The sequence below is a fragment of the Haliotis rubra genome, unplaced genomic scaffold (genome assembly GCF_003918875.1).
Source record: "Haliotis rubra isolate DU_JTF1 unplaced genomic scaffold, ASM391887v1 Scf187, whole genome shotgun sequence".
NCBI lineage: Eukaryota > Metazoa > Mollusca > Gastropoda > Lepetellida > Haliotidae > Haliotis > Haliotis rubra.
The window spans coordinates 1,060,389-1,071,414 of NW_025765858.1; the positions used below are offsets into that span (position 1 = coordinate 1,060,389).

At 38.8% G+C, this 11,026-nt stretch overlaps 1 protein-coding gene across 1 annotated transcript; it reads right to left on the minus strand.

The window, feature by feature from the left end:
* Positions 1-3,583: 3,583 nt before the first annotated feature.
* LOC124274006 lies at positions 3,584-8,778 on the minus strand. Its single transcript, XM_046709338.1, has 6 exons — positions 8,703-8,778; positions 6,770-7,108; positions 6,218-6,529; positions 5,590-5,694; positions 4,897-5,001; positions 3,584-4,011 (listed from the first exon to the last, which is right to left on the minus strand). The coding sequence occupies exons 1-6, from the start codon at positions 8,776-8,778 to the stop codon at positions 3,584-3,586; spliced, it is 1,365 nt and encodes a 454-aa protein (XP_046565294.1).
* Positions 8,779-11,026: the final 2,248 nt, after the last annotated feature.

Genomic DNA, 11,026 nt, shown 5'->3' on the forward strand with positions numbered 1-11,026 from the left:
AGGGCGAGCGATTGTTAAAGTGCCGCTGAATTGAATCTAACCCATCACTACGTGGATAGTTAAGTGTATCACAAATGGAAGTGAAAGTAAAGTGTTCCAAGGCGTTCACCCATACTACATTGCAATTGTTAAACTCAACATCGTGTGACGGTTAGTGGACCTATGACTTGATCCTCTAATCTGCTTCTCAGGCACGCCTGAGCTCGTGAGGACCAGTGTATGTCATAATATGCAGGATAAAAGGAGCCATACCGCAATTTTTGATAGATGCATGATTCACTCTCAAACTTGTGATCATTATCGCGCAGTCATGTATGACGTAACCAAGGCCTGAATGAAGTATATTACAATGAGGTTCTGGCTTTGAAGATACTGAATATGTTCATGTAATGCATTCATGTTGTAGACAGTCAACCCTGAACTGTTTGTTTACATTTGTTTTGTGTGGGCAGAAAGAACAAATAACTGACGCTTTTAATTTGATTAAGCGACGACAAAGTGAGTACTCGTATATAGCAGCTACTGTTTTCTGTGATCCAGGTGCGATTACTAATAGGAGGGCGTGATGACAGCAAACCATTGCTAGCTATGAGTGAGTGATTATGGTTTACGCCGCTTTTAGCAATATTCCAGCAATATCGGGGGACACCAGAATTGGGTTTCACACATTTTACCCATGTGGGGAATCGAACCCAGGTCTTCGGCGTGATGAGCAAACGCTTTAACCACTAGGATACCCCACCGCCCCTGCCATCTGTGATGCTACTGTTATGAGAGTGTGTCACAATGTTTAAAGTTTTGAGTGTGGGTTTTGGCTTGCATATCGCATCACATATGATCAATGGCAATAGTATTTGTAGCGGTGCACCTTTTGAGGTAGCGTTTCAAAGTTGCCTCCCTTGGCATTTTTCGGCTTTCATCATGCCGTGACGTGTTCCACCGATTGTTACTCAATTGCATTGTACTATAAATCTGTATTGTCATTTATTGTAGTTTGCTCATTCTTTATTCAATATATTATTGAATATTTTAGACTTCTATGTGTTCTATTTTGCTGGTTTAAATGGGATGCTTAAACCTTTTGTAACTGCAAATTATTAACCGCAACCCTACGCAACAATTATATACATTTAATTCGCCTCAAACGAATGAGTCACTGGTTTGTTTCCTGGTATATGAAATTCTTCCGGTTTGATAAGACAATATCGCCAGTGCATGAGGGGGCAGCCAAGGCAGGACAAATTATGTTTCACACACGCCAAACCTCGTTATGGAGAGGCGAGTCATGATAAAAACATAATTCATTGATTAATTTTTCAGTGTTACCAATGTTTGCGATTGTAGCAAAGATATAACTAACGTTAAGAAATACTTGATAAATGGCAAATCATACTAAATAGAAAACTTAGATGTCACTCAATAGGTATTATCATCCAATCTCACTGCGATCCAGAAACAAGGAAGGCAAACCGTTTGTAGTTAAGACCAACTTAATCCAGGATTTGCGTTATGAGCGTGACTCCACTCAAAGTACATCATAGCCTAGTATGTATGCAAGTGTATGCATGTGTGTGAGTGAGTGAGTTTAGATATAGGTGCGGATGAATGCGAGTGTACGTGTTTGTATATCATATGAATTGAAATACTGATACCTGTTGAGGTGATGAGTTAGAAACACAAATAAATTCGGAATGTTTTATTGCAAATGAATCGGTGGAAAGAAGTACGCATGGAAAGCCTTGGCTAGTATCTATAATACAGACACAAACCGATATAATTTTATTCAAGTATGTATGTATGTATGTATGTATGTATGTATGTATGTATGTATGTATGTATGTATGTATGTATGTATGTATGTATGTATGTATGTATGTATGTATGTATGTATGTATGTATGTATGTATGTATGTATGTATGTATGTATGCATGCATGCATGCATGCATGCATGCATGTATGTATGCATGTGTGTGTGTGTTTACACATGTATGTATATGTGTGTATGTTTGCGTGTGTGCGTGCGTGTGTATATGTGTGTGTAATTGTTACCGTGGTTTTTACAAAAAGCAAAACAACTTTGATGAGAATACTGTACAATACCAAACGATTTTACAAACATAAGAACGTATTACCAAAGGTAACCGTGTCGGTTAAGCAATATGATTGTACAGCCTCTGTGAGATAATATATGTAAAAGTACAGACTTATCCAAATCCACACTACATGGCTTGGTCACACGACACATGGAACAATGATCAGCTAATCTGTATTCATAGCGACAAATGGGGGAAGCGAAACCCACAATGATATATTCAAACTGTCACAATCAATCTTAAAAAGTGTGAAACCGCACTGGTCATTACAGTTTCAAAGGAACATAACAGTTTAGAACCTGAACTCAGCAAATGTGTCTTTTGTTCCATTACAAATTTATCTGACCGACTTAATGAGAGGAAGATTTGGCGATCAACTGATATTGTTTTGCAATACGTGACGGAAATATCACCAAATTGACGTCAAATTTGAACTCACTCACGCACCCCATATGGTACGTATTTGGTAACTAATGTGTTAAAACCACACTTTTAAACACGCAGAATAAAATGAGTCCTGGTGTCTGTTCACATTGAAGAAGGGTTGCAAATATTGCAAAGTTTTATTACATATTCTTTAAAAAGGATGTAGCTTACATTTTGCAAACAAAAGTCTAGTTCGCATCTTTTCGTGATAAAGTCACTGACAGATATTGGCCACGGAACTGTTAAGGTGTTGATCTGATGAAATTCTTTTTCGTGTACAAACATATTCATTATTCAATCATATTTGTTATTTTTTCTTAGTATTATTCTTATGTTGTTAATTATTTCAATTATGTATCCAGCTATTGGAATAATGTATTCCGGTGTCAGGGTTTTTTGACGATGCAAACAAAAACGTATTTTTATCTTAATATCATTTATAGCTATATTTTACTAACTTTGAGCGATAAAGGATATATTAATCTATTTCACACAAAAATAGCAAGTGTTCCCTACAAAATAGCGTTCATGACATCGTATCGGCCAAACTGTTGCCGCTTTAGTTTGTATGAGTTTTCGACGATGAGCCATACTTTCTTGCTCCGCACTGCGATTGAGAGTTGTCATCTCGTGGCTTCCTATTACAAATATAATGCCTGTCATTATTGTCACGACCGATCTTAATGAATTTTCGCTTGCTATTTTTTGTTATATAGGCAACTGATTTTGCATTCGAAGTGGTATTAATGATCTCGGGTAAATAATATTGATGTTTGCTTGCTTTTCATATAACTTAACTTCCGGATTTCCATTGTCAATAATACTTCTCAAGACAGCGACTGGGCATCCGCCCTACAGATGAAATTGCTTGTGCACTCCGATCGCGCACGTACTCCCCCTATATAGCGCGAGCAATGCAATCGTCGAAATCACCAGAACGTCGAATTCAGCTCGCTTTGGGATATTGGAGCGGCGTTTACATAAGCCACTAGGCTTGTTCGCCTATCAAGAGTTCATCCTTGGCGAAATAAAAAACATGTTTAAACCATATTTTCTGGATGGCTCATTCAACAGACATCGTCGATACGTTACCAGCGACAACTATGCACAGTGCATATCCAGAACGATCTTTCTCACGCTGACCATTATCATACAAGCTACACAAAGATACAGAATCATTATTCTCTTCTTCATGATCTGAGTATTGTTGAGTACAGTTCAGGACAGGTCCATGGTCCACGAGGGTGACAGGTTCATAGTCTTGGTCTACTGGTACTAATTTGTTCCTGGTGGTATTGGCATCTGTAGGGTCGACCTCATTCACTTGGTTGAAACGTTTGAAGTAAAGTGTGTGGTATCCTAAACTGTTTGACGCATACAGCTGACTGTTTTCAGCGCCATCAACATGTGAACATTCGACAACATCATAACGTTGACGTTGAACGATGTTCGATGTCGTAAATGTCGCAGGCGTTCTACGTTGGTGAACAACTGCAACAGTGAAAATACATTTAGTTTTGGTTTGGGAAAAGGCTTCGTTTCGATCAGGGTGGTGGGGGTAGTCTAGTGGTTAACTGTTAACTCGTCACGCCGAAGACCCGAGTTCGATTCCCCACATGGGTACAGTGTGTGAACCCCATTTCTGGTGTTCCCCGCCGTGATATTGCTGGAATATCGCTAAAAGCGGCGTAAAACAAAACTCACTCACTCATTGGTTTAGAACACGGTTGGCGGCTCATACTTATGTACATATTGACGATATCAGATTCTCGTAAATGCGTGCGGATTAAAGTTATTTGAGTCGAAGAAAAATGTTGTCGCCGAGAAGATGTAGAATCCTGTGACTGTAAAAGAAAGAAAAACTCACCCTCCTTCCTTAAAGGAGCATCCTCATGGTCGCTGGATGCATAAGGGCGTAAAGCATTCACTCACTCACTCACTCACATTAAATTAGGTTACCTTGTCGTTTGATCCTTATCAACACAATAGCTGCAACGATGACCACAGCCAGCACTATAAGCAGGACACAGCACCCGACGATGATGTGAAGGACAACTGTTGTAACATCGAAAATATTAAATTACATTACAATTACGAATCCGATTTATTTCCTGGCAGTCGGTAACATAATTTATTTGAAAGCATGTTTCCCATGTGTGTTGTGAATCTTTTGGCCTAATAGAGTTTAATGTCGCCGAAGATACTGGGTTTAAGAAAATCATGTTTGTCTTTCGACTTTGAACTGTTACAAAGGGTTTATGAAAAAACACACGCGAAATATTAAAGAGGACACACACGTTTATTTTAAGGAAATAACATGGATAGAGATTTTTTGGTCAAAATATTTTAATGCTTTGTAATAATGAATGGCATTACTTTGGTCAGTGTTGGCGGTTGTAGCTGTAGAAAGAGGTACCTCGGTAGGCGTCGCAGCTGAGGTTTGTGTGCTGGTGACAGTCACTGTGTTAGATGTGACATCTACTACAACAGGAAGCAAATAGTAATACCATCCACCATCTGGATCATAAACAAAGTGAGTGAGTGAGTTTAGTTTTACGCCGCACTCAGCTATATGTCGGCGGTCTGTAAATAACCGTGTCTGGACCAGACAATCCAGTGATCAACAACATTAGTATCGATATGCGCAATTGGGAACCGATGACATGTGTCAACCAAGCTAGCGAGCTTGACCAACTGATCCCCGTTAGTCGCCTCTAACGACAAGCATGGGTTACTGAAGGTGCATTCTGACCCGGACCTTCACAGGCGGATCATAAGCACAGGTAAAATGCAAAATCTGAAAGGATTGTTATATTAGGACTTATATAGTGTTGGCTCCAGACATATAGTTTAAATATTTGCTCTAAAATTGACAGCATTCGAACCTCCAAACTCTATATATTTTATTCTCAAATACCGGGGAATTTCAAGCAGGGAAATCATATCAATTTAACCGTTTGAGATCTCGTCGAGATGTATCATGTTAAATTGTGAAACTTGGGACAGTGGGGTATGAAGGTGCCCCGCAGCAATATCTTGTTAAGAGACAGCGTTTCGATCGTAACGTACCCTGAGTACTTGCTGACGTCATGGAAGCTGGAGTCGCCGTTTGAGGTTTTGTTTGACCAATGATGGAAGGTACAATACTAGTTGAGACCTGTGTACTCTTACGATCTGAAAAAAAGATACATTCTAAATAAATCAAGTCTGTCAACTTTTTATTCCTCCTGATAACCTAAGGATTTTTATAAGAATACTGACAACTTTAGTGATGTGATCTCCCATTCTGAATCTGCATCTAAAACATGGTAGTTTAGCTTGATAATTTGTTTGACAAATGAAAAACATGAACGTACCTTTTTCCACGTATACACATATGACGATATTTTTACTTTCAACTTGTTTTGAAGGATGCAAGCCACTATTTATTAACCCTAATGACCTATTAGTTACCCTGCCAAGGAGAGTGTCACGTCCAGATAAAACTGATCAACTGCATCCAATACAATTTTTCCTGTAGTACCGTTGAACATATCTTGAGCCCAAACTGGTTTGTTTCACAGCGATTTTCTATTGCACATGTGTAACATTACCCAGAATTTGTTATCGTAGGACGTCAAGGGGAGATGCTGTAGGACAAAGAACGGTACTCTTATTGATAATGCTTTATATATTCAAATATATACTCGCAACTTACCAGCAATCACAAGGTTGTGGCCACCATGAAATGATCTTCCCTTGTAATAACTCAAGTAATAACGGCCACCGTCCTCCTTTGTCGCATTGCAGATAACCAACTCAACTGTTTTCCGGTAAGGTGAAGTCATCAGTCTGATGACCTTCACTTTCGATCGACTGTTTGGCCAGATATAGACAGATATAGATTGTGTGGTGGCAATGAGTCCACCACCAGGAGACCAAAACCACATCACATCATCCGTCACCCTCCATGTCAGGAATATGGCGACATCCTCGCCTTCACTTGCAGTTGTGGTGGTATTAGATGAGACTGAAACATTGAGAAAGTGTCCTTTTAGCAATTGACAGACAACAAAATATGGCCATGGTTTGTATACATGTATGTCAGGGTATGTATGTTTTAACGGCAGTATTTATTGTGAATACCGATGAATATTGTTCCATTATGATGTCATCGCATGTAATGTTTATATGGGACGTTTGCACAGTAATTGTCCGTACTATGGTTCTTGACTGTGATGATACCTTAAAATAATTATATCGGTCTCACCTTTTTGTCCAAATATGTACTCGTCAGTGTTAAACGACGATGACCATGTTCCAACTGCCACTTTAACCTGACACATGTATCTCTTTCCTTCATTTGACATCCTCGTGTCTTTAACTGTCAGAGTATTGGTGTGGTATTTGTGCATGCTGTTTACAAATGATCCGGACCCTGAGCTCATCTCATAATTCCCCCCATGGATGAATTGTTCATCGTTTTTCTTCCAGGTGAAGGAGATGAACGTGAAGAACTTTACTTCAATTAAAATACAGCATGTCAGGTTCACATCACCTCCGTACTGGACGCTCTCTGGAGACACGATGTAAGGATCTTGCATGTAATCTGTAAACAAAGACATCACAGACTTGGTAATACAGATTGTGGCAGCCTCAAAGGGTAAATGTAACATATCGCATTTAATACAACTGTTTACTCGTTACATGTGTGATACTCTATTCATATTGAAATTATGCTTACGAATAAAAACATATTGGATTTGTTATATTTGTAAGTGGCATGTATTAAAATGATGTAACAAAGCAATACCAATATAACATAATAAGTGTGGAACTATTTCCCGATAAAGTGACAGATTGCTTGCAACGCACTTATGTGTAAGTGAATCTACAACAGTAAAATCGACTTACTTTGCGCATCTGGTCCACATCCAGTTACAATCCAAGAAACACAAAAGCCAGCAAGTATCCACGTCCAGATGAAGTTGTTCCTCACTTTGACCTAAAGAATTATTTTTGTATCTCAACTCCACATTGTACTGCATATTATAACCGTCATATTTACAGTTTGGAATAAATTATCTTATCAAAGTATACCAGATTGATCTCCCTCTGTCTGTCCCCGCACTTTCCCTCTCAAAGGCGATCCCAATGGAATTGTATGATAATGTTCATTGAACGAAGAAACGATCTTACCATGTCCATGGCAGCTCATGTATATTGTGAAATTAATATGCTAAGTCAGAACATACTTCCTTATGAAAGTCTAAGGTCTGATAGTACACTATCAACATACTTTCGGCATGTGGTTCAACGACGAAGCAGGAAATATTAAACAAAAGACATTCTGACACCGCCTGGTCAATGTGATCCATGTCAGGGCAAAATGCAGCATTTATTTAGAAAATAGGATTTTCGATTTTTCAAGCTTGCTGACATGCCGGATGTTTGAAAAGAAGGTTAAAGGAGTATATTATAATTTCATTTTAAGCATGTATGAGCATACTCTGGGTGATGAAGAGTGGATGGTCACAAATGATTAAGAATCTGAAACCACGACAACGCTTTCTAATTTGACCTTTGTTGTGTCGAAGCTTGGATTTTGATGGGCTCCGGGACCCAAGGGGACACATGCTCGTCATATTATATCATGTCTGATCACATCTGGCAAGGTGCTATAATGGCCACTTTAAGATAAGATTAATGACCTATTGTATGATTTTGATGCGCTAAATTAAATAGGGGCCGTAAGTAGATCACGACACTTCGCGAGACCTTATTACTTCTGGTGAAAAACAACGTTTGATACATTTTCGATCGGTCTCATGGTTGTCAGCGGAAGTACTAATGTCTCGCGAAGCGCCGACAATATGAAACAGATAATCCTTGCAGGAATAACAAATTTAACCATCCCAAAATTGGCCAACTATTACGACTGTCAACAGCTGGTTGTACACCTGATCCGGTCTAGTAAATTCATATTTGGCGGTCGCGCAATTTAGAACCAGAACTGGTTCTTGAATATACGCCTATCACTGGAAATCTGGTATCGTAAGCACGCTGGGCCCCGTCTCGCATACCGTAAGTTTGCACGCCCAAAGGGAGCTGACAACCAGTTTAATACCGTAAGTAGCGCCTCGCGAGACATACAGGCCCTATACATGTTCCCGGTTTTGGGTAGTCGGTTTCGAGCAACTTACTTGTCAACCTGCTTGCCAGGAAGTCAGTCTCAGCCTTGGATGTTTGGATTTCTATGTATACGTGATCATTATTCATATTGGCGACGTGTTTGTCATGTCCAGATAATTATGTGGATCCCACTTGACATAGATGGAATATTGTCCAAGACAAATGTTCGATGCACTTATTGACCAAGTGTAAATATATATTTTGTATTCAGTGTAATTCCAATTCACTCAACTCCCCCATCCCCTTCAAACACTCGAGTCGGGGTTCTCACAACCCTCACAGCGGCCACTGATCCAGAGCAATGTCAGTGGACTGATTGTTGCTTTTGTTATTGTTTATCTCCCGTGAGTACCCGGGTGATATCCAAGAATTCTTGACTGGCTCGTGACCTCTGCTGCGCCACCCAAATACGCAATTTACAGTACATGTATAACTATAGACTGATCAACAAAGATGAAATCTTTCTTACTCGATGATATTTCCTTCTTCGTTCTTCTTTTGAAACAAATGAAAACATTTTGAAGCTTAACCATCTGCCAGTGGTAAAAAATGTTAGGACCGAAAAATACGAAGTCAATGTACGTTTTTATATTTTGTCTAATAATCCTAATTAGTTTATTATCATATTTGTATGCATTTTGAAACGTAAAAAAGCATACGATCTCTTTATACTTATAGTAAATTTATAACATGACTGTAATATCTGGACATTTTATAGACTGCCAACGTAAATCATATTTCACACACGCTGTAAGTGCGACCTAGTGTATGTTGTCTGTCTCATTAATTACACTTCACAGCGAAAAAATGTTTCTGTTAAATGCTACCACAAATGAATAAAAACGAAATGCAAACATTAAAGTTATAACAACAATGTCAGGCTATTACCTTGTTCGAGGAATGTATCCATCAGTATCCACAAAACGGAACGATATGCCATTATTCTGCAGCTGACAAAGCATCCTGTTCCATGCCATGTGTCTTTTAACAATCTAATATGCGAAAAAGTGATACATCGTTTCAGGTTTTTCACATTGGTGTATAGTCTCAGTGGTCACCCAAAATAGCACACCTGGCAACTAATGATGCCCGCCATACTTTAAAAAAAGTAATTTAGTTAGCCAATAATGAGCAATCAATCAACGTATTGGCGGTTAATCCTTTGAAGGAAGGACGTTTTTACAGAGGTACTTTACGACAGGGTGTATTCAGTATAGATAAGTTAATCTACATACTTAATACCTATGACTCCTGCTACTTGTTTAATGCTGCCGGTGTCACTGCCCTGCTATTGAATTTGTACTACCATTCAATTGTGCGCTGCCATAGCAATGGTTTTCCCATTGAATGTTGTACTCCAACTCTACTGTATTGCAATTTCAGTTACATTGTAATTTCCTGCTTTGATTTGTAAATTTATTTCATTTTACAATAGAGGTGACAATTGTGCAACATGTGTTTGTAACTTGATGGTTTCACACACTGAATAATGTGCGTGCGTATTTCAGGGTCAACTTATTGTTTGAATTCGGAAAACGACTCGAAACATGCAAATATTTACTTGTATGTTAGTGGATGAGCTTCCTAGGATCAGTCCATTATATCAAGGGTTCATTTTGTCATTTCAATTAGTAAGATACCGTATTTTCTATAATAAGAGCCCGGGCTTTTTTTATCGGACTTCCACTGCGCTTATTAGAGGCCCGCCGCTTATTTGAGACGCTTATTTGGTGTACCGTAATTAATTGTCAGTGAGTGTTACGTCAAATTAAGGGACCATTCCTTAATAGATATGTATTCAGGGAGCCAGATTTGTCACGTTATTGATACTTACTATCATGCTAATCAAAGGATGACAGCCATTGTTATATCAAAATATAAGCGAATATCGTAAATTATAATTATGAAGTTGCATAAACGATTATTGCAAATTGGCCCCTGCTATTTAGAATATGACTATTCTCTACTACGTAAGTTCGATATCATTTATACAATTACCTTGTGTATCTCCGATGAGAATGAACACGAAGTGTGTGCACGCAATCCAGACAACCCTCGTATTGTGCTCCATCTCGTCCACGCAAATAACTGTTAACGTGTTAAAATGAAACCTGATATACTATTAACATTTCCGCCTCGAGGTACTTTACAATGTTATTCTAAAGCCTTCAGCGGCAAAGACTTCCTTTCGAACTTGAGAATCATCAACGAAAGTCCCCACATCACGATTGCTCTAATATTCCTTGATGGCAAAACACTAGATGTCCATGTGAAGGAGACGTATTGGTAGGCTTGTCTCTGCAGGATTTGACACGTAACTTGTCCAGTTCATTTG